We start from the raw sequence: 24534 nt of genomic DNA on the forward strand, positions 1-24534 counted from the left end.
TATAAAGCTGGATGGTACAGGAACACTTGTGATATCGCATTCAGGGCTGCCCGGACTCCTCCTTGTGCTGCTGCCAGAGAAATGATGGTTAGGTCCCCCAGCAGTTTGAGGATCAGCAACAGCAAGCACAGTATGGCGGCGCCATCTCCCCACTCGTGGATGGCTTGTCTAAATCCTGCCCAGACATCCAGGGCTGCCTCTCCTTCCTCCGCCAGTCGGTCAATGTTGTAGGACACTATCCCATGGTCTCCTGTGGCCGAACAGCTGCCTTGCTGAACGCAGGAGCCATAGGATAGGCCGGTCAGCATGGCACTCTTGTATGCTGGGAACGCCAGCAGTTGTTGCCAGTCGTTCAACTCAGCCTGCGAATACAAACCACCTGAACTGAAGTCATCTAAGGGTTCTGTCAACAACTGCTTAGGCGTATCCAGCGGGGGTGGCCTCTTCTTGGGAGCAGGGGTTAACTCTATCCAGCCTTCCTCCGCGTGCACAGTCAGGGGGTAGGTGGAGGAGCAGGGAATCTTGGTGGCGTGCTCACTGTATACCCGTGTCACAGCGTCTACAAAACCTGTGGGCTCCACTGGCACTTTGTCCCAACACTCCTTGTGTTCGCGGACAACATACTTGTGCCTTTGGCAGGTCAGCTGCAGCAGGATGTCTCCCCTCAGTACCGAGAACGTGCTCCCTTGGACACGCACCGGGTGGGCCGGATCTAGTTGCTGGAGCTTCCAGCAGTTGGCCGCTACTTCTTCCGCTGCAGTGCTTTTCATGCGCGTTTCCAGGGTAAACCCAATATAACCTGCATGGATCTGTGCTTGAAGGGGAACGTCAACATCCCTGGCCGACACTCTGGGCAGCGCAGCCGCGGCTGGGTCAGCTGCCACGAACAACGCTGGATGGTTGGTGGCATGGGCCTCGAAGTCGCAGTTCACAATTGAGGTGGGGTTGGTCATGTTGATGAAAAACTGGGCCTGATGGTCAACCAGATATGCATCCCTCACCAGGCTGGGCTGGAGGCTGCGGATCAGCCTCAAGGGGCAATCTCTTCCCAGGTGGTCCCACACGTAGGTTGCTTCCCCAGTGATACAGGACAGCTCAGAATGGGGACACTCGAGGGTCAGGTGGTCAGACTGGGACTCCACCCGTCCATCCTCCACCACATAGGTCTCCTCCTTGACCAGCAGCCGCCGCTCCTGGAGCACTAATTCATTGCAGTATAGCTGGCCCTCAAAGTGGACGTCCTCCCCCTCGCAACCCACCCCCTCGGGGCTGTTGACGAGGGCGCCCACCATGTCGATGGTGAAGAACAGGGGGTGGTTCAGCTGGAACGTCAGTGGCTGGGTCTTGCCTGGCAACGTGTATACTCGGTTCCTGGCCAGGTCTCGGCACGCTTCTGGGTCTATCTTGGTTGGCCTCATGAGGGTGGGGACCGAGGTCACCTTGAGGTGACCCCATACCCCACACCTGAATGTCCACTGGGACACGGTGAGCTGACAGCTGAACCCAGTGGTTTCCCTCACCTTGACTTGCTGCAGGACGTGTATTTCAGGGCCCAGGGGCACCTCCTGGTGTAGGGGCTCCGTGTCACACATCTTTTCTTTATTGTAAGACGTGACATGGGTGGGGTTGGCACAGTCCCACCCCACCAGGACGTAGCTGGTTGTAGGCCACACGGCTGCCAGCAGGAGGCCCCACAGGACCATCCACCAATGGGAGAGGCTTCCAGGTAACCATCTTCCTCGTACACGCGGCTGGGGATCTCCGGCTCTGGTCACGGCTGCTTCTTGGGGCTGGACACGGCTGGGCTGCTCCTGGCTAGATACAAATTTCCATTGAGCGTTATCTGTATGCGGCCGAGGCACCCCGATACCCTCCCCAATGACAGACTGGCAAGCGACTGGCACTTGCCTGGGTGTCGGCTCCCCTAGCCCTAAGTGCTCCCTTCCCTGGTCCAAGGCATGCCCAGTGGCATGGGGCTGAAGTGCATGTGGCACAGGCTCGCCCTTACTCAATGCCCTCCCCTGCCCTAGGAACTCAGGTGCATGTGGCACAGGCAAGTCCTTATTTTCCCAAATTTCAATCTCCCCAGCCTCAGGTGCAGGGGGCACAGGCAAGGCTGGGTGTTTACAATATTTTGGATACAACACGTTTAACAAATTCAACTTATCCTGATGGTGAGCAGCTGGGTTCCCTTGGCTGGTAGAGGGCTCTGGATGGCATGTAGCTGGACTCTCCCTGCAGGCTGGTGGCGCTGGCTGGCATGTAGCTGGGCTCTCCCTGCAGACTGGTGGCGCTGGCTGGCTGGGGGTGACGGGTGTCACCCCTTCCTCTGGGACCGCTGGCTCGTTCCAGGACTCAGGTCTCTCGGTGGCGGCGACGGTTGTCGCCCCAGACATCAGGTTGGAGGCTGGCTCGTTCCAGGATCCAGGTATCTCGGTGGCGGCGACGGTTGTCGCCCCAGGCACCAGGTGGGAGGCGCTGGATAGCACCCCCCCATCATCCCAGGTGGCGACGCCGGGTGGCGTCCCATACATCGATGCAGAGGTGCTGGCTAGCACCTCCTGCCTCTCTCGTTCAGCGGCTGCCAGGGCCTCCCCATACACCGTCTCAGGGACGCTGGGCAGCGCCCCTCCACTCTTGCTGGGTAGGCTCAGTCGGGCAGGTTCCATCATGTTGAGGCTGAAAGGCTGGGGCCTCAGCACCTCTGGCTCGGCTATGTTGTTGGGCTGTATCAGCTCTGGCCCCAGATGGTTAAGACTGAAGCCTAGGCCAACCCGGTTGGGTTCAGCCGCGCCGCCCAGTACGTTGATCCTAGCTGGGACAGTCCCGAACTGCGGCATCCCATCGGCTCGGTCCGCAGCTCTGGGGGCGGCTGCTTGCGGTGGTGGTGCTGGGGGCGCGCTCCCTTCCATATGGGCCACTCTGCTGGGCTTCCCTGGAGGGGCACCCTTGTCGGCGGTGCGCCTGCGGCTGGCTACCTGGGCCCAGTCAGCTCTACAATCGGCCGCCGTGTGACCGTCATAGTGGCAACGCTCACACTTGGCAGAATGGTCACGGCGTGGCTGGGTGCGCCTCTCCTCTAGGCTAACTTCCACAGGCGTTGGACAGTCTCGAGCTCGGTGGCCTCTCCCCTGGCAGCGGTAGCAGCGGCCTGGAACCTTGTCATCTGGAGCGACCTTCCCCATCTGGTGGAGACCCGGAGCCAAGGAGCCAATCTCCATTGGCTCCGACTCGTCATATTGGGGCAACTGGATGCAGGCAGATCCAGTCAGCCCGTCGGTCGAGTCCACTAAGCACACACCTTCCTTCAGCTGCTTAGTAACCATGGTCACGGTGAACATGGCCTTGCGAGTGTACTCAGGTACACTCGCAATTTCATGGTTCATCATGAGGCGTTTTACATTGGCATTACGAATTCCACGATTTAATTCGTCCACCAACAACTCAAGATCCTCATGGTTGTAGGCGTCCCTATACAAGGCGCACTTAGTTGATATGTACGCTTGTATAGGTTCTGTCGAGTGTTGCTTGTAATCCCTAAACGCTTGTTTAAGCGTTTGGGATTCAAAAGCAGGGCGAAATAGCAATTCACACTCGGTCTTGACCTGTTCGTAGGTCAAGGCTTGGCCTGCCTCGCCAAACAGATGGGACGCCATTTCCGCCGCTTGCCCTACCAATGACAGTAGTAGGGCGTTGCGGCGGTTGAGGGAATCATGAGGTGGCACGCGGTAAGCCGCCCATGACATCTCAAGTCGGCGGATATGTGCCGACCAGGATTGCTTGGGCGGCCCTCTAAACTCCGGCAGATTGCTCAGCATCAGCTTGCGGTACTCGGCTGGGGCCGGCTGAGGGTCATCCTGGAGCCATCCTGGGGCTTGGTCACCTCCTGGGACTTGATGCTGGTCCATTGGGTCAACGGTGAAACGGCGGGCACAAAGTTATACAGTACTACAATGAATGGTTTGTCACTTGAGGCTTCCTAGCCTAACAGCCAACACTGTTTGTATCACTAGGTTGGGAGTTTAGTTGCAAATATATAACTTAGCTGTACTTATCAATAGTTAGGTGTTGAGGTAGATAGATGTTGAGGGTCTGAACTGCTGTCAGGAACTGATTGGGTTTTCCCTTATCACACTAGAGCTAGGAGGAAAGAAACTTGCAATTCTTTATTTGCTAAAACTACCCCTGTTAAATGCTATGGAGTAGCTCCGCTCTGGTGTGAGAGTGTGTGTGTGTGTGTGTGTGCGTGGAATCTTCTGTCCTTGTAACGTGCGTTCGCGCCGTCAAATCCGCGCACACGGGGAAAACGCGCTCTCACCCCTCAGCTCGCTCTCTCATTGGTCCGCTTCGTCCGTTGGATTTATGATATTTTCCGCACTCTGTTGCGCTACCCGTGAATGGCGCTCTGTGTATCCGATCGCTAGCTCCACACTACAGACGGACTTAGTCTAGTGTGGGTAGGAAGGGGGAAGCGCGTGAGGGGACGGGGGTAACTCCGTCCGTTCCCCCTGTGAGGGAGGGGGGTAACTGTGTGCTGGTGTAATAGGGCCTTTTCTTCTTAATCTTAGGCTTATCTGTTATATCACCCTGATTGTATTTGCCTTCAATGGAGAGGGGCCCCTCCCCTTCCCTTGGAATAAGGGGTGTATTGTTGTTGTGCTGTGGGCTTGAGATTGTTTTGATTATATTACATCTAGCTTCTATGTTTTGTCCTTATCACAATTGCATAACAGATTTGTTGACCAACTCTGTTCTATTTTTAGCTGTTATCACAATACACAGTAATCCAAGCCTGTTCTATTCTTAGATTTATCACAACACAACAATTTGTTTGCCAAGCTTTGCTCATAAATCTATTGTTTGGCCATCACACTAGGGTGGTAATCCCTGCAAATGTGATATAATATCTGTTTTCTAGATGGGTGGCTGCGTTGTAGCTTCTCAGGATACTCGGGGTTGACGTAGTTTTTCTCTGTTCTGGTGCACTACACCCGTATGTTAGCTCGCAGCTTGCAGCTATGTGGCATGTTTCAGCCTATCGGCGGCAGGGAATGTCCCGTCCTGCTAGCGCCGCTGATCCAAATCCGGCTGATGGCGGCAGGGAATGTCCCGTCCTGCTAGCGCCGCTGGTTCGGATCCTGCTATTTCTTGCAGTAAAGTTGGCCTATTTTCAGCCGTCTACACGTATTTGGCTTGTTTCAGCCGGTCCGCAGGCCTGTTTCAGCCCTTTTGGCGCTCAATTCTCCGTTAGATATCAGCGCTGCTCGCGGTTATTCGTCAGATTTCGCTGTTTCGCTTCCACAACTGCCAGATGCAGAGTTAAACTTTGCTGTCCAGGGTGGGTAATTCAGGTTGCTTGCGTCAGTTTTGCCAGATTCACTGCTGGGAGTACCTTAGCCTCAGATGCGCGTCTGCTCTACACTTGTGGTTCGCCGTAATCTCACACAGCTGTCACCAAAGTTGTGGTATCCGCCGAGGATAAATGGCAGACACCGGAGTTCAATTAGATTACGGCAGTGTGACAGACGTGGACACCTTACTATAGAGAAGCTACGCTTCTCTAGCTTTCACTAGATAATGATCAACATCTATTTTCAGTTGTCACTTTATTGAAGGGTTAAGAGATACTGAAGCTATATACAACAAACAATAATTACATGGATAGGAATAAATAATCATAACATGAAAGCATAAATAATACATATACAATGGTCAGTTTGGGCAATAATGATTCCCCCATCCCTGGACAGGGTGGGGGAGAATTAAGAATACAGTTAACCATAATAAACATGACAGATTCAAATCATTAATTCTAAGCGTAGGGAGGGGGTCACTAGACCCCTTCCCCAGGACTCGGGGGAGGGCCATTGACCCTCCACCGAACCCCAGATCAGGGGTGCCATAGACATGGCTCACGGTTGCCGAATACCACAATTGTCTGTAAATTCAATAAGATATGAAAAAATGGCTAAAACTTTCAGTCGAATTATCTTTGGAAGGTTTGATATTAACTTAAGGTAGATTTTAGGCTATTTGATTATCCAACAATTTTGTTTTCAGATTTCCAACATGTAGGTAAAAAATGAAAACTTAAAGTGACATATACGAGGCTTTTCTGTAAAGGTGAGCAATATCAGTGCAGTCTTTTGCTGCAGTCACACACAAACAAACAGACATTATATTACTTGTATATAATATTTATATATATCATAAAAGAATACATGATTTTAATGACTGAAGTGACTTTATATCTAGGGATCTAAAGGAATAAGACAATAGCGAATAAATTTATGTACATTCCCAACATTGATACAAAAACATTACCCCTTCTGTAGATTACAATTAGTGGTTGGAACGTTTAAAAGCTCAACTTAATAAACGAACCAATCGAAATTCAATAAACGTCCCCAAAGCTAACGAATAAAACAATGTTATTATAAAACATTGGGGACTAGTGTAATAAAAAGCCCAATGTCCTCTCCCTCCCTGGTTTATATCTGTCCCTGGTAATGATCCTGGAAGCTTAATTGAAAGGATATCAAACTAAAAGTTTATTGAGTGAACAGAAAGTTGGAAGCTGCCGTCAGTGGATCATTACATTTCCTCACTTTTTTAACCACAAAGTGTTATGAAACACGATTATTCTAATAAATACATATGACTTTAGAAATTTAGAAACAAACTTTTACTAATTTTTAAGTACAGAAAAAGTCTAAGTCTTTGTCTAAAAAAATTTATCATGTAAAATATCGAACATGTACCATAGGCTAAATTTCATAACATTTGAAAGACATATAGACCTACAGGCATAATTTTTTAGAACCTTTAGAGGACCGTATTAACATACAAAAGACACAAAATGTAAAATATTCTTTTAATTGGTGTAAAAGATAAAACACTTTTTACAAAGGGCTCTTGATTGGTTCATCCGTTTGCTAAAATACATATAATTTTTCTACTTTCTATCATATTAACTCTTATCAGCCCTGTAACGGCAGCATGCAAAAGTTTGTTGAGGTAGTTGTTAGTGTTAAATGCATACGTCATAAAGCTTCCGTGGATGGAGTGGACAGTGGCAAATAAATTAATCTACAACCAAATATACTCTCTATCTTTTATAAATTCATTCTCAATTTAGGAAGATATTGATTTATCGTTCATTTACCAATCCTTACATCCCTGTATAGTTCTACAAAGTTATACCATTTCAACTTCTTACATAACAAGTTAAAATTGGCAGCTAAGCTTTACTCAACATTTCTAATTTATAAAAATATATGAATTCAGTTTTATATCTTAAGATGATTATTATCGTATTATATAAGGAAGTTAGAGTTTTTTTTACCGAAAGCTAAAGATCTCGGAAGATGCTGAAATAAATTAGATGTGTTTTTGTGAAGCTTTAAAAATGTCTTGGGGTGGTTTTAAGCTATTTTCCTAATCTCACCTAGGGACGAAGCAACTATTATTATTTAAAGTAGTAAGAGTTTTTGTCTTAAGTTTGAGATCTCAATAACTGTTAAACTGATTGTTAATTTTTTAAGATGGCTCTAAAAGGTTCTAAGATGGTTTTAGACTTTTCTATTTTTTAATGCGTAAAAATATAAAGCTGTCCGAAATTCATATTAAATAAATTAAACATCTTCATTAAATAAGAAAGATATAACACTAATCTATTGAAGAATATTAAATTTATTTTCTAAACCTACAAATTACGCAAAAACTTGTTGGTTATCACTTTTAGAAATACCATTAAATGCTTTTAGGAATAAAAATTTAAACTGCAAATTTATTAAAAAACAGGACTCGTTAGCAGCGCGTCAGCCGCGGGTAAGTGTGATATCCTCATACAATAAATTTAAAATTCAGCTGGATGTCAAAACCTGTTCATAAACAGACAATTCATCTTTTTCGGAATTTTTGCTTATACGCGGCTGATGCGCAGCTGTCGAGCCCTGGTAAAAACCATAAATAAATGAATTATTACCTCTAGAAAGTCCTGTAAGTGCTTGCAGAAATATGAAAGTGTGAAGCCAAATCCTGGTATCTTCAATCCAAAACATTTTTCACAAGTTTAGCAACCTGAAAAATAAAATTAATTAATTAATTGAAATAATAATGTAACATTTTTTAAAACAAGGTTGACAATATGCAAGAAAGAGAGGATTCAGTTTTTAGACATTTAATGCTTCAAAGAAAAATTTTAAAGTTTTAACACAATCTAATTTTGTAGCTTTTTCTTCGAGTATAATATATTAATAACAATGGCAAAAATTATTTAAGGACGAATGTACAATAAACTAAAAAAAATTGTTGTTTGATTTTTTGGTGTGTGAAGGAAAATCGGTAAAGTTAAACAGTAATATTGTAGATATCAGAAAATAAAAAGACAATAAATGTGTTTTAATAACATCTGGTTTGGCTATTATTTCCAGCTAAACTAGGAAATATTGTATTAACTTATTATTTCAATGATTTTAGTCAACTATTTGGTGTTTAGTAGATACGGTCATGTGTGGCATATTATTAAAATGCTGTTAAATGAAGTATTTTGTTATTTACATTGATATCAATCTAAAAAAAAACAGCCTAGAAAGTACAAAACAAAACCACCTAATTTTTGAATAAAAAAATTGAAAATAAAAGATGGCAATTTGTTTCCTCTATGACTAACCTCGAAGGAGGGACCTAACATAAAGTAGAAAACAACAGACGAAAAAACTCCCCCTCCTTTCCTTATTTTCAATTTACTTCAAAATAAGGAGAGGGGTACTTCTGTGCTCGAAAAGACACTTTCTGGGAACCGCCAAAGAACCATAACCTATGACTACCAAGTAATGCTGATCTTATAATGACATAATGTGCATAACCTTATGTTGATATAATGCCAGCACCACAGTTTAACTAGATTGGTATGTAATAGCCGGTTATTGCCCATAATTTCTACAATACCATTCTGTTTACAAACTTCTATTCAATAAAATGCATTTAAAAATCTAAATTTCTATTTTGGTTTATTTTTTTTTTATCTACTTTTGAGCTTAGGCAAAGTTGTTTCTTTTGGCGTAGAGAGGGAAAGGGAATTGTAAAATTGAGAATTCAATAAGTCGATTGCTTATAATTTAATATCATATTCATTGGTTGAATACGCCATTATCTGCCAAAATTGGTATTGAATTTGATATCATTCCTGTTAGGTATCATGGCTACTCATTATTGGAGTTTATACTATAAATGAGTTGCTTATCGGATCATTTTCATTCTTGTTAAATATAAATACTTATGAAATATAATTTCTTACAAAATTATAAGTTTTAAATGTTTTGCAAAATCCTTTGAAAACAAAAACAGAGCTCTTAGAAATTAAGTTCTCCATTATTATTTTCTTTCTTAGAACAGCTATAACCAGGGAGGAAGGAGATATTGGAATGTAAATTGGTAAACAATGATTTTAAACACGTTCTCTCATTCTTCAGCTTCAAAACTTTGGGTACTAGAATCGAAACTTTAATGGTTGTAAAAGAGATAATTGTCACAATAACAGCTTATACCAACAACAAAATTAATTTGAAAAAAAAATCACGAAACCTATACAAGATTTTCTCCTATCGTTGGGGCCAGTTGGGGGCAACACATAGTAGAATTGACGACCTTTCAATTTACAAAAGGTGTAATTTTTTCATTATTTGAAATGAAAGATTATTTATAGTCCATTGTCTTAACCCTTAGAATCCCTGGCAGTAACAAATACTAAGCTTTGTCAAAACAAATCAAGATTTTAGTGTTTCCACAAAAGATTTAATAATATACATACATAAATGATGAAACATGTAAAGGTACATAAATTTTAATGATTGAAAACAAATATTTTGCTACATTATGCCCACGCCTTAAGAGATGTATAATAAAGGATTGACTAAAAAGATTATTAATGTTTGAAAACAAATAACTTGCTACAGTGTCTCCACACCATAAGAGATGTACGATAAATGATTGACTAGAAAGATTATTAATGTTTGAAAACAAATATAATTGCTACAGTGTCTCCACACCATAAGAGATGTACGATAAATGATTGACTAGAAAGATTATTAATATTTTCAAACAAATATATTTGCTACAGTGTCTCCACACTATAAGAGATGTATGATAAAGGATTGACTAGAAAGATTATTAATGTTTGAAAAGGAATTATTCTGTTGTGAATAATTCCTTTTGTTAAGAAAGCAAACAACTCATGAATGTTAGGGATAGTGTACTTGAAGAAAAGATTTTTTTTTTGCATCCTAGCGGTGGAAAACGGAAAATACAGATCCCCTTTAAATTTGTTTAAAATAAACAATTATTTGTTTAGGGATTATGTGTTTTTCTTTAACTAATATAAAACTTCCCTAAACTATATAAAACTGTTGCTACGGCCTTATTAGATACTATTTGATTTCAGTTAGATTTTTATAAAAGGGGTCATTTATTCCGTAAAGTTTGGTCAGCCCTCAGTCAAATGCTCTTATGAAATCAAACTGTTCTTAATTATTACAAAAAAATACGCAAAAATTACCACTTTATTTAATTTTAATATGAATTAATAATAAATCAAATTGTAACGATAATAATTATTTGTACTGTCAAATATGTTATATAAAATATCCTTTACTATCCCTGAAAGCTATAGATTCTGATCTGAGTGACCAGATAATAATATCAGGGATAACGGTAATGGTAACCAAATTGTAATAATCAACAGTTATAGACAGAGGGATACGCTGTTAACATAGGTTTCTAGTAGAAATAATTATTAGGTCGAGCTGAATATGTTATAGCTCATAGCTTGCAACAGACATACACAAACCCAAGAAAAAGTTAATTTTGGAAAATTCTCATGAAGATTAATTAGAATGTGACTAAAGTTAAACTGTAAATAATAATCAAAAGAATGAATTTAATTTATTAAAGAGTCCTAATATTTTACTATCCCTTTGTAAATGTTAATAAATGATATATGCACTATATATTTGATATATGCATAATAATATGTACATATGTATATTAATAAAACTAATATATACATAGGATAAACACACTTCTTGCACTTAGTATATTAGCTAGATTAGTAGAATCCTTTATTCTATGACTGGACCAATATAAAAAAAAACCTTTTAAGAAAGAGTTTACTATTTTTCAGAACAATTTTTATAAGCAATGGGCAAAATATAAATGAAATTACAGGACATTTGTTTAAGTCTTCAATCCAGTTAAATAGATGAAACCTTTAATTTTACACCATTCTCTTGTATACTGTATAATGAAAAAAAAAGTTTGAGTGGGAGAGTTCCTACCATAATAAAAATGTACTCACAAAATTGTCATAGGGAACCCAAAAAAAATAGGGTGGGTATTAACCCCACAGAATCTCTTAAACCTTGTTTGGAGCGTCGCACTATGATTAAAAGCTCTTAGTTTTTACAATTCAGGTTATATTTTTACATTTTATACACGAAAGTTGCTCAATGTAAATATAAATTAAGGAACCTTTTTTAAAATAAAAGAGAATAAACAAATAATACATTTATATGATAGAGTTGTCCTTTTCATTGCAAACCTATTCTGTTTGTAATTTTAGGTGTGTTTTTTTCAATAATGATAGCGCAGTATTTTTTTCATGACGTGAATCATTTATTAATCCCATGAATAGCTTTTTTTTATTTTTGAGAAAATATTCATAAAACTTTATGACGTAGATTCGAGAATGAACAATACACTATTAACCATTGAACGTTTAAAAATTGCATAAATAAATTTTATTTTTCAAAGCTGAAAATAAAACTATTGTATAACATGTACTGTAAAACTAAACTTTCTTTTAAAAAACCGCCAAAAATATTTAAATAATAATTTTAAAAATTAGATGTAATCTTTAAAAAAATCAGTTACAATTAGACAGGGCTTTATATAGATATAAACTCAACTAATTATATGAAGAAAAAAAATAAGCCTAGGCTTTCTTACAATATTGGTTTGGACCTTAATAGAAAAATTAGGTCTAAGTTTATTTGTCTACCTTCATAAAAAAAAACCTAGTTAAATAGCTGTAAATGGGGTAGGCAAATAGTTAATCAAATTTGCCACAACTCTGTCAATATTTCCATAGAAAGCACTCTGTTGAATGCAGAGATATTAAATTGACATTTGATTAACATATATTCTATTAGCATTTAATAAAAATATGTTGTTCTTTACAACTCTATATTTACTTTGTCATTGCGTCCAACATATACCCCCACCCCCCACAAATAAATTTTAGAGATATTATATTAGCATTTGTTGATATAATAACAGCAATATGTATTGACAGGGGATTTAGGCGTCAATTAAAAGTTATTTATGAGTTGGGTATATTTGACAAACCATTAGCAAACAATATCATTTAACTATAAATTGCTCTTTTCACGGAGAGTCAATAGTCCAAGAAAGGTTTGAAAGGACTAGGGCAAATAACGTATAAGATACATTTTCTAAGTTTTTACTTAATTATTGGTTTTAAAAACCTCTTTCTGTAGTACAGTTTAGCAAATAAATGAAAAAAATGGCTATTTACTGTTATTTCATGGTCGGTATAATAGTCATTTCAAGATTTTATAAACTGTTGTTTTGTATCAAGACTCATTGTATATTTTAAACAATTCTCAAATTATTTAAATTTCTGAACACTAGTGTCTGTCCTTGTGTACCAACAAATCAATAACAAGCAAATATTAATTCTCCATTTTAAATGTTATATATAAGTGTTCTTTTTTGTCGAAAAGAAACATGAAATATCATATTATCAAACTTTTGTAAGAAAATTTATAAATAAACTTGTGTATAGAATTGAAAATAAGGTTACACAAACAAAAGATATTTTTAGACAGTTTGTTATGTTTTAATTAAAGATTTTCCTTAAAATGAATATTCAGTACTTTGTAAACCTTTTAGGATTTTATTCATAATAAATTTAAGTAATTTTAAGAAAGAGCATTTTTCACAGCACATATTTAATAATATCATTTTTCGACTTTGAAAATGAAATTAAACTTTGAGAATTTATTACACAAAATAGAGATGCTCTTTAATGTAAAATAATCAAAACCTCAACTTTTTTTATTGTGATGGGGCAAATGAATTTTTTAAATGAACACATATAACTTATAAGAAAAGTTTAGTTTAACAATTATCTTAATGAAGAAATAAAAGTACAACATTATTTCAGCCATCTACTCAATATATTCTAATCATGTATTGATAATGCGAAATTGGTCCAAGCCAAACCATTAAGAAATCAATAAAAATCACAGAAGATCCATCTACAACTAAATTGCAAGAAATAAATTTTCTTGTTTGTCTAAAGGATTGGGGTCAGAAGAATTAATTTAAGAAAAAGCTATTGCAAATATGTATTGCAGTATGGTGCTTAAATTTGCTTCTGTTTACTTGTTTGGATAAGTATCATTTTCAACAGTTGAGCAGTTTATTACACTAGTCCCCAAAGTTTTTAAAAATCGCTTTCTTGTTCGTTGGCCTAACAACTTTTAGGATTTTCATGAATTTTGATGGTTGGTTCATTGAGTTGAGTTTTCAAACGTTTTAACCACTAATTTTAATCTACAGAAGGGTAATTTTTTGCATCATCATTGGGTATGTATCACATGGCTTATCCCTTTGGATCCCTGCATTTTCAGTCTTTAAGCACAATTGATCTAACGTAAAGACGTTTCTTTAGTGAAAATACTTTGGGGAAAAAAACATTTACTCATCAAATATTATTTTATTAGCAATACTAGTAAATAGGAGTTTATTTAATTTCCTCATCCTATAGTCGATACATAAATATATAGAATTTCCTTATCAATGTCCTACTATGAATTACCTTTATTTAGGAGTCAGGAAAACAGGGCATATGACACAAAGTCATGCACACGAATAAGGTAATTTTTAAACCAATTTACCAATAAATTATCTAATTTAATGTGTTATTTATACTCTAAAAAAACATTGCTTAAAAAACTCTATTACTAAAGATTTTGAAAAATCCATAAGACGCTAGAGACTTGAACATTTTTAGCTCTAATAAGCAAACGGAATCCTTTATCCCTGTTAAAATATTGTTGAAAATATCCCAAATATAAAAGATACATCTATTCAGTATTAAAATTGACTTTTTCTTGTAATGTGATTTAATGGTTTAAAGTATATCTACAAAACCCAAATAAAGAAATCTACGTAAAGTGCCTCCAAAAAGTGATGTCATACAATAAAATGACCAATGATAGGCCAGAATACATCGTAATTGACAAATGGTAAAATTTATAATGGCCTCTCATTGGTCATTTTATTGTATGATTTTTTGTCCCGAATACATAGTAACTCACCTTCAAAAAAGGTCAAAATAAAAAAAAAGTACTGACATAATATGATGAAAATCTGTGAAAACCTATTCTTGTTTATGGACCAAATAAATCCAGCTGAAACCTGGAGTGATAAAAACTTTAACAAGAAGAAAATCTTAGCAGATCAACCTTTTTATCATGGTCAAAGTTTGCAAGGGTAGGTCAGCCGTCTATAAAAACATTGTTTTTGCCGCAATTCAACCGCCGAGTAACATCCTTATTACCACCATTCAGCCGCTTTAGAAAGTATAAAATTATAAAAAAGACTAAAAACTAAAACTGACCTCACACACTGCAGCTTATTGACGGCCGACTGCTGTGCCTTGAAAATTTGCACCAATTTTCCAAAGGTTCTTACTTTATTAATTTTATCTTATATTTCTTTTATGAACCTAGTTTTGATTGCTATAAGGTATTAAAATTTTTTTGTCAGTAGAAAAGGATCTCGCAAACCGCTAAACCGATATGGTTTCCTTTTACAGTGCAGATTTTTATAGGTAAAGGGAAGTTTAATAACTATTTTGGAGGAGGGTATTTCCTCCTATGAGAAATCGCGTCTAAAGAAAACTCCCCCACAAAAAAAATTGGTTCACTTAAGCTTATTGAAAATGAAAGGAAAGGGTTGCCCCCCCCCCCCTCCTATCTTAAGTGTTACTAGAGGCTTCAATGGACGTTAGTTTTTAATAAAGCAAAGCTATACTTTTATTCGTGTTTGTAAGTCCTTCCTTGTAAATGAACCAATTCGAACTTCTTCAAATTTTGCTTTTTTTATCATTCTCTTCGAATTCAGTTAATTGTTTTCTAAGCTTTAAAATTATTTACTAAAGCAAAGTATTTTTAAAAACTTGAATGTTCCTATTAACTTAATCCAAGACTATATTTCTCATGAATTATAATTTTTTATAAATCTTGGATCAGAAGAACAGGAATTTAGTGAAAGGCAAATAAGAACAGTTCTAAAATTAAACAACAATTTTGTGTATAGAAATATTAATATTTTTTACTAAAATTGTGACCTATCCCTTTATGAATAGAAGGAGAAGATATATTGAAATATTGATGAATTCATGGCAACTTTTCAAGGCAAGTTTAGTATACATATATATTCATTCTTATACATAGAGAATCAGAAAAGGAATAAAGTTTCACAAAACTTAAATAGTTTTGTAGGCTTTTCATTCAGCTAAGAAAAAATGTTTTGAAATGAATATACTTTAAGGTTAAAGTATGAATGAAAGCCTGGAAAGGTTGGATCTCCAACAGAGGCAATTGAATGTGTTTAAAAAGTAAAATATAAGCAAGGTGATTTCTGTATTTCACTCGCCAGTCTAGGATATACCATTAAATCAAGAAGAAATTCTTTTGATTTCATTGAGTTTACCTACCTACAACATAATATAATTAAATATAATACCATATACGTAAAGATCATAATATAATAATTAAGAATTACATTTGTTGGATATGTGAACCTCAAAAAAGATACTTTGTAGACTAAAATAATTGGTTTAAAAGTTTTAGCACTGAATGTTTGTTGAACCATATCAAAGTATAGTAAAAAGTATTTAATACAACGTTTGAGAGAACGAGTCTAATACCTTTTTGGAAACCAGTACACAGTCGAATGTCTCCTCCCTCTCTGATTCTTAGTAAAGAAACTTTAAAGCTACAAAAAAATCTTTCCCAAAGAAGAAAAAAATTGAATGTGTATACCTATTCATGAGCTACCAGGCCGAGGCTGCAGGGTTTATAAATTAGCGAAGGTTAACAAAGTTTGCACAAAAGAAATTAGGCGCGCTAATATTTCCGCAAAGATTAAAGCTAAAGTTAAGATTTTTTTTAATCCAATAAAACAAGAAAGCTTCAAAAAGTTTAAAACAATATAAAACATTTTTTTTTGTAAAACAATATGCTGAAAATAATTAACTTTTTGTTGTTTAATAGCTCAAATATTTTTGATACAAATATCGTTTATATTTTTAAGTAACAAGTGAAATAACTTCAGATGTTAGCAAACCATTAAAAGAATATTTTGAACAAGTAAGAGGTGAAAAATGGAAGATTATTACAGTGTCTATGAAAAAAAGGGTATAAATTCAAAACGTTTGCCCCAAGTATCCTGAATACTGAGAAAGCTTAAAGTGTCAAGTGTGACGTCATAAAAATCCATCTCTTTTTCCTTTCATACTTTTCCTCTCATCCTTCATTTGTAGACGTATTTTTTACGTAACACGTGACACTTTAGGCTTTCTCTGAATCCTGAATGACGTCATATCATAATAATGGACTAAAAAGAGTTTCGAAAAATTGAAAATTGTGTTGCTCTTTTTACTTACATATGTATAAGTATATAGATGCACACAAATTTACCCACAATCATAAAGAGCAAAATGGACAGACAAACGAACAGTTTGTCAGAAGGATATATTATTTATGTCCAAGTGCTGCGCTACTACAAATATATCAAGAATGTGCAATAATGGTTTTTAATGCACAGGAGAATACAATTTTGTGAGAATTCTATATTTTTCTATTTACTGTACGTTTGGAAAAATGTACCTTAAAATATTCAATACAGAAACAAACCTAAGTTGTCAAATAAATTCTAACGATAGTTTATCAAAAATATTTTTTAGTTTCTCAAGATAACCCATAAACTGAAATTAAAGGATAATTTTTACTAATTATTTTTTTATCATGGAATTATTTAAAATTTTAAATATTTCTTTTTTCATTAAGTCGATAATTATCGAAAGATCAAAAATTAAAATAAAAAACGATAGTGATTAAAACGTTTGAACACTCAAATTAATAACCAATAAAAATTCAATAAAAGTCATATAGTTTTTAAGACAACGAATAAGAAAACGTTATATAAAAACTTTGCTAGTGTAATAAACATCCTATTGTCTCCTCTCTATATTACTGTCATATACTTAGTAGTGCTGCTAACCTAGTGACAATTTTTAAAAATCATGGTTTATCTATTAAATTCTGTAGGAACATCATTTTAACTTTCCCAAATATTTCTTTGCATAAGTGAAATGCATTAACAGTTTTCAAATCTAAATGGCGTTGCAAAACAAATTATAACATATTAAATCATTGTATTTAGAATATTAATATTCTAGATAATACCAGACAGACAGACCAAGACCATAGAGTACCGCAAAAAATAGTGTGTGTACTATTTTACAGGCCACTGGCCTTCAAGAACAGCTTAAACACAATATATGCAATATAACAAAACATTCATCCCCCCAGACATTCAGTGAGGGAAAGACAAGAAGATTTATTTATTTCCGAAGGTTTTAAATTCCAAGCGACTATTTCCAATTGAAATTTATAGCTCTTCAATAAACCTCTCCTTTTTTTCTCTATCTTTATCTTCCTCGCTCCCTTCTTCTTTAAGGTTCAAAGATTAGGACACATATTTTGAAATCTATGTCAAGTAAACCACCAATTAAAATGAAATTTATAATTATTGATTAATGTCAAATTTTATTTAACTTTCAACCACAGGAACAAATTTACAAAAGCAATACGTATGTTTTATATGGTTTAAAGTATAAGACTATCTGCCCGTGTCCTATTTTGCTCTAGTTGCAACTCATTCAACTTAAACTAGTGTTGATACTATGCTGTATATCAGCTTCCTTACTATTGCTTTAAAGTTTTCTTACTTATTAACAGCCTACAGTTTTTGTGTGAAATCTTTTATGTACTTTCAATATTGTACTTGAACAAAAATGCTATTTTAAGTTTTAATTTTATAGTTGTTTTTTAAAAAAGAATTTCAAGAAGGCAAAGAGAAAGTGGTTTGTTTTCTCCCCATTTCATCTTTCTTTTTCCCTACTCTTTCTTTCTCTCCCTATCTCTCTTTATATACATCTAAAGCAGTGTCCTATAAAGTTTGAAGTTAGCAACCTGACACCAAAGACTTTGCGGTTTGGTTTCTCAAACTTGAACAGAAAGGGCAACATCAATAATTAAAACAATTTCAACTCCTGCGGAGGAAATCTTTGAGATCTTTATTTTGTTGTGTACTTAGTAAGTCAATAAAAGTACAAATAAAACTTTTTTTCAAAGGAACCATTTAAAATGTTTTACTTCTAGTTAAACTTTGTTTTATTTAAATGTTTTTTGTTTTTGTCAAACCACATTGTTTTATATTTAAGTAGCATTTATGGGGGTGGGTGGGATGAATAATAACCTAAAACCATCCTAAAAGTTCTATAAAAAAGGTACCCTAAAATGGAGAACTCAATCGGTTTAGTACTTAACAAACATATAACCTTCATTGCTATATAAAAAAGGATTACATAGATTTCAACGAATACACAAAAAAACATTAGTTTGGGCCTGCTGAACATTATATATTTGTTTTAAAATAAATTTTGAAGAAAATAGAGAACCAATTATAAACTGTTTCGAATGATGTTTTGAGTTTTTCTTGCTAATTTGTAGAGATTTGCATACTTTAGTTACTATATTGACCCTTTCAATACTACTATGTACGTTACGTAGCACAACTTAACAATCTTACTTCAGCATTCACTTGATTTTTCCATGTTGGTAATGAAAAAATATAATATTAAAGTAAAAGAATAGAGGTAGCAGGGGTTAAATAACTGTATATCACCGGTTTGGGGACCCTATGTCAACTTTCAATTTGGTCTTTAAATATCAACTAAGTTGCTAAAAAAGAGCAAAGGGTCCCCAAGACTAGGGCCAAGTCGTTGTCTATACTTTATTTTATTCATACAAATATCTTTTAATAAAATATTACTAAGAATTCTGTTTTGTTAATGTCTGTAATATAAACGAGGCTCAACTATAAATTAATTAGTTTTCTCGCAAGTCATTAAGCAGTTTAGATTATATTAATTAGGTAAATTGGATGGGAAGTTAAGAAATCATAATACAAAACGTTACCATTATTAAAAAAATATTTAATCAACATTAGAATATGTATTATATGATAAAATTTAATAAGTATATTTTTTTATTAAATAAGTATTTCATATTTTTTACTTAGTGCTGTATTTATTTTTAAGTGAAGGGGAAAACATTTTTGTTTAGTGAATCAAAAACTAACTTGCAGCTTATTACAAAAGAATATATATTTTTAATGATTCTAAGCCAATTTAATATTTATAAGAAATGTCTTAAATTTATCAAATTTATTTCCATGAAATCAGGGTAAAGGGAGGTGGAATATGATAATCAACAATGAAAAAAAGATTTCAATTAAATAATTATATAGTTGTTTCTGTTTTCAAAAGGATTTAAGAATCTAATTATATAAATTAGTAAAGACTTTTTAGCTATCAAAGTGTTTCATTTATACCTTTCAAAAGACCCTTACTGTAGTTATGTATTTAATTGTGGTCTAAAATGTTGTTGCCCTACTTGTGGACATAATTGTCCATATGCATATGTATTATTCCTATATCCTGACTTGAATTTAACCTTTGATTTATAATAATAGATGGACGGACAGAGTATAGGACAGGCAATAAATTAAAATTCTCGTCATAATTTATTAGCTTTGGTTTCATGTATAAACTGCTAGCTTTTTGTTCTCACGTGTTTCAGTGAAATTGCTTAACATGCAGTAACCAGGGATTTTAATCAATATGAATCTTATGCTTTTGTGTGTTTTTATGTTAAGTCCCCATTTTAGATTATCATATGAGTCTTTACTGCTTATATACTTTTCAAATTCAGATATTACATATCCTAGATAACAATATTAAACTTGCATTACATGAATAAAATCATTGAGTAATGAGCCTCATTACTATGCTTTAAATGATATATTTCTTTGTATAATAAACTTTCAACTTAACCTAGCCTAAGGTAAAACACAAACGCACAAACAACTACAAAACATCCTCCCCTTATTTTTGATTTGTTTATTAATACGAGGAGCGTTGTTTTTCTGTGCTCGACTAAGCCCTTCGAGGGAACTGCCGAAAAAAAGAAGTAATAAACATAGTGAGGACAAATGAATAATTCAATGTTAAAAATAAGTCAGTTATGACAATTCCTTATTGTGTTCTATAGTCGACATAGCCTTTAAAAGAATAAGTTTATATACTTGTTCTCCTATTCGTTGGCAATTTTTTTTATTGTTTTTTTATCGTAATTGAGTATTCTATTGTCCAAAGTTTTCAACAAACAATTTTCATCTATATAAGAGCTATATTTAAAAAAATGATATATTATGATGGGGGGGGGGGGGCATTGTCGTATGCCTTAATATTACTAGAATGTCAACATCAGTGGCGTGCACAGGAATTTTTCCACGGGATTTAACGGTAGGAGAAGGCAGTCTTCCAATTGGTAATATTAAGGGTTGTTAATACCCCATACCATAAGTTCATGATTGATACTCATTTTTAAATAATACAACTTAAAAGCATTTAATGAAAATATCTTTATAAAACTATGCATGGTTTAACGTCACAACTAAAGCCTGATTATAAATTGTTTTCCAATTTAGTTATTGGCTACACTGGTAATAAAAATCATGTACAGCTATCCAGTCTACATCAAACAGGGATAGGGAATCAAAAGAAGAAATATTTTACCATAAATTTTTAAAATCCATCAAACTTTTATCAATAATTTTAATGATTGACATCTTGATAACTTGCTGTTATTAGAATTAAGTTATTAAATACTAAATAGAATCCATCTATTATTATAAAATTTTTATACTATTGATAAAATGTTAATTTATGTTATTAAAATAACTGTCCTGAAAGAGATACTATGGTGAAGGGCCACAAATTTAGTTTTATTAGCAACCATTTGTAACTGTCTTTTTTTTCTTCAATTGACCTAACCCTGTCTTTGTGTCTAGAATGTTTTTTTTTTCAAGGTAGACTGTGCTAGTATACAGTAACAAAGTTTTAAATTGACCCTTTAATGTGCCAAATTTTAGCAAACTATCCAAAACATGTCTCCCCTTTGCCCCAACCCCTTTGCCTTACTCAGACAACTTTTTAACACATTTTACTTAAAAAAAACTTTTTATACTCTTCCAACATTCATGAATACTATAGTTGCTAAAGTTTTTTTTTATCCCAAGACTCATGTAGTAATATCTGTGTTGATACATTGATAGGGGTTTGACTTAAACATGTAAATGAATAGTCAGCCATGGGCACTTTTATTAGATGACTCTTATATATTTTATCATGTTTAAAAGTAACAAGATGTGTGTCTCTGTGTGTACCGAAGGTTCTCTATAACCGCCGAATCGATATAGTTCTCTTTACAATTTAGCTTCTCATAGGTCCTGGGAAGGTTCGTAACTATTTCGGGGCATGGTACCACAACCCTCCCAAGGGAAATCGTCTAGAAAAAATAACCCTAAAATAATATTTTTTACTTTTTCTTTCTAAAACTAAAGTTAAAAATTAAGGTGCGGAGGCGAAGCCGCTAGAATAAACAGAACTGCTGAAATTTCTATGAAAAGTTCTGGAATTAAAACATTAACTTTGATACTAAATATAATCTTTGTTATATTCATAATATTGAAAAATATAATTAATACCTGAAGAATATTAGAACATTCTTTTCACGGTTAAATATTATCAAATATCATTAATTATTTATAAGAATTTTAAACTGTGATTTGTCTAATATAATTTTTTATGAAATATTTAAAATAAAATTACTTATGAAATATAAACCAAATTATTTTGAAACATATACCTATCATGTTTACTTAGAAAGATAGTTATTTCTTCATATGATGGGGCATCTTTTAAAAAATGAATGAAAATGTCTTACAAATGTTATGCAGTATATAGAAAACATTGATAAAAAAAATGTATGTATGAATAAACAATAAGTTTAATGTATAGAATATAAACGGCCAGACAAATTGTAAGATAATGTAAGAACTGAAAGGAAAGCGGTTACCTCGACTCAACACAATAAAACTCAGATTCAGATTTAACAATTGTTGTCAGTCACTTGATTTTCTTCAGAATTTTATTTTTTGTATTAAATTATAGCCTGGCAAAACTATAAACATACACATGTATACATTTATATCTTAACTTAATATCACTCACTGTATTTCAATATGGCCTTGGGTTGATGATCTTAGCTGTATTATTATGTCTGTACATATATATAAACTGTAGATTGCCTAAATATTGCGGTATAATTCGGCCTTGCTTGTTTGTGTGCTGTTTTAACTCCTAGTCACTAGTTCCAACTAATTGTGTGGAGGCTAGTTTCTTCCCTCTCCTTCCCCATCCAGCCTTACTTTACTTCAGTCTTTTACAGAGGCCATCTAACAAAGTCAGAGAGAGAGAGAGGAAGAGAGAGAGAGAGAGAGAGAGAGAAAGAGAAAGAAAGAGAGTATATTCTTAGTGTAAAAAGAGAATGGGTAAGGGGGACTTGTAAATATTATAGATGCTTGAATAAGAAATAAGAGGGGTGAGTAAGGAGTAAGTTACTTGGGCTCTTTTGGTACAACTTGGGGTTTGAGGACATGGCTTGCTTCAGAGGGGGGTGGGGAAATTGCAATTGTAGAAGAGCTTAAAGATCAGTTTGGGTAAGATTTGGGGATGAAATATGGAGTATATTTGGGGCAGAACCTAAAATGGCATGGGAGTTAGGTTGTAAGGACATAATATTGGGGTATTGTAAAATGGGGGGGGGGACTTAACTATGATTTGCATGGGGAGGGGGAGAGGGCTTTGAAATGAAAATGAGTGTATGTGTATGTATACTATGGACTGATCAAAATGATACGACCTCTTTCTTTCTCTGTCTCCCCACCCCCCCCCCCCCATCGCCTTCTTAACTCCCATCTTTAGTTTTTTTAGGCTGGCTAAGGCTTACTTGGGTTATTAAGACCTCTTACTTACATTTGCATGTTACAGAAATTAAATTATAGGATCATATCTCAAATTATTAGAATTACAAGGAAATTAGGTAAATTTCCACAGATGACAATTTTATTTAATGAAAGATGAAACACATTTTTATTAAAAATAAACTTTTTTTCTCTAAAAAACAATAATCAACCAATAAAGACAGTTTGACTTAAGAAAAACATTTGACATAATTATTAAACAAGGACTATCACATCCAGTAGAAGCCCGACTCAATACATAGAAAGAAAGAGAGAAAGAGAAGGCAAGAAATGTGTAAGGAATAAAAGAGATTGCTATAAAATGCGACGAATACACTAACATTTTATATTAATTCAATATCCGTTTACTGTAAATGCTTAAAAATAATCTTTATGAGTAGAAATATATCACAAATAAACACAAATATCCTATTTTTTTTTTTTTTAAACGAATCTTTTCTTTAATTAGGTTAGCTTTTATCGTAAATTTTGGCATGTTAAAATTGTCCTATCAATCTCAATCTTTTCATAATTATTCCTTAAGTACGAATTAGAAATACTTGCAAATCTATAATCGTTATCAGAAAGTCCTTTCATCAATTTAAAACATGAGTTTTAAATTTTTTTGGACACATACAAAGCTTCCCGTTACACCTTTAGATTACCAGTCGAGTTTGTTTGTTTGACTTATGTTTTACATCTTTTTTATTCAAAATAAATTAAAATATTAAATGGAACAAAAGCATGTTTTAATTTGTCTCTCTAATCAAATTCATTAAACATGCAAATTTTTTAATAAAATCTATGTATTTTAACCTTTCCACGGCGAGCTTTTTGTAGTATACATACTTTATTTCATTGGAGGGGGGGGGGGGGAGATTTATCATATACACATTATTTCAGGCTCTATAAAAGCTATTGACACGATCGAAGAAATATATAATTGATAGTTGATTGAATCATAGTATTCTCAATTGCCTCCTAAAAATATCATTTGCTATAGCCAAAATTCATATCGATAAACATAAGGTGCTGCCTACACCCCACCCCCCTCCCCTCCCATCCCCGTATAATAAGTATTAAGCTCAGGCTCCATAATTTGGTTAATTAAAGTGATAAAGTTACACAAATATTAAATTATACTCTTCTTACATGACCACAAATATATATGGGAGAGAGAGAGAGAGATAACTAGGTTTCAATATTAGATTTTGAAATAATGAAAAC

General features: G+C 35.1%; 2 protein-coding genes across 5 annotated transcripts in view; one reads left to right on the forward strand and one right to left on the reverse strand.

Moving 5' to 3' along the window:
• Positions 1–22663, reverse strand: part of LOC145312066 (cell adhesion molecule 1-like) — a 48401-nt gene extending 25738 nt beyond the window's left edge. Inside the window, exons 1-2 of the mRNA XM_080151199.1 lie at positions 22362–22663; positions 7988–8082 (exon numbers count right to left, since the gene is read on the reverse strand). Of these exons, the coding sequence (XP_080007325.1) occupies positions 7988–8063 (76 nt within the window). The 5' untranslated portion in view covers positions 8064–8082; positions 22362–22663. The remainder of the gene's footprint in view (positions 1–7987; positions 8083–22361) is intronic.
• The window catches only part of lig (ubiquitin-associated protein-like lingerer), a 498059-nt gene that overhangs the window by 106277 nt on the left and 367248 nt on the right, over positions 1–24534 (forward strand). The gene's annotated exons all lie outside the window — the stretch shown is intronic.

This window comes from Acartia tonsa, chromosome 2 (genome assembly GCF_053477335.1).
Source record: "Acartia tonsa isolate MP-2025a chromosome 2, ASM5347733v1, whole genome shotgun sequence".
Taxonomy (NCBI): Eukaryota; Metazoa; Arthropoda; class Copepoda; order Calanoida; family Acartiidae; genus Acartia; species Acartia tonsa.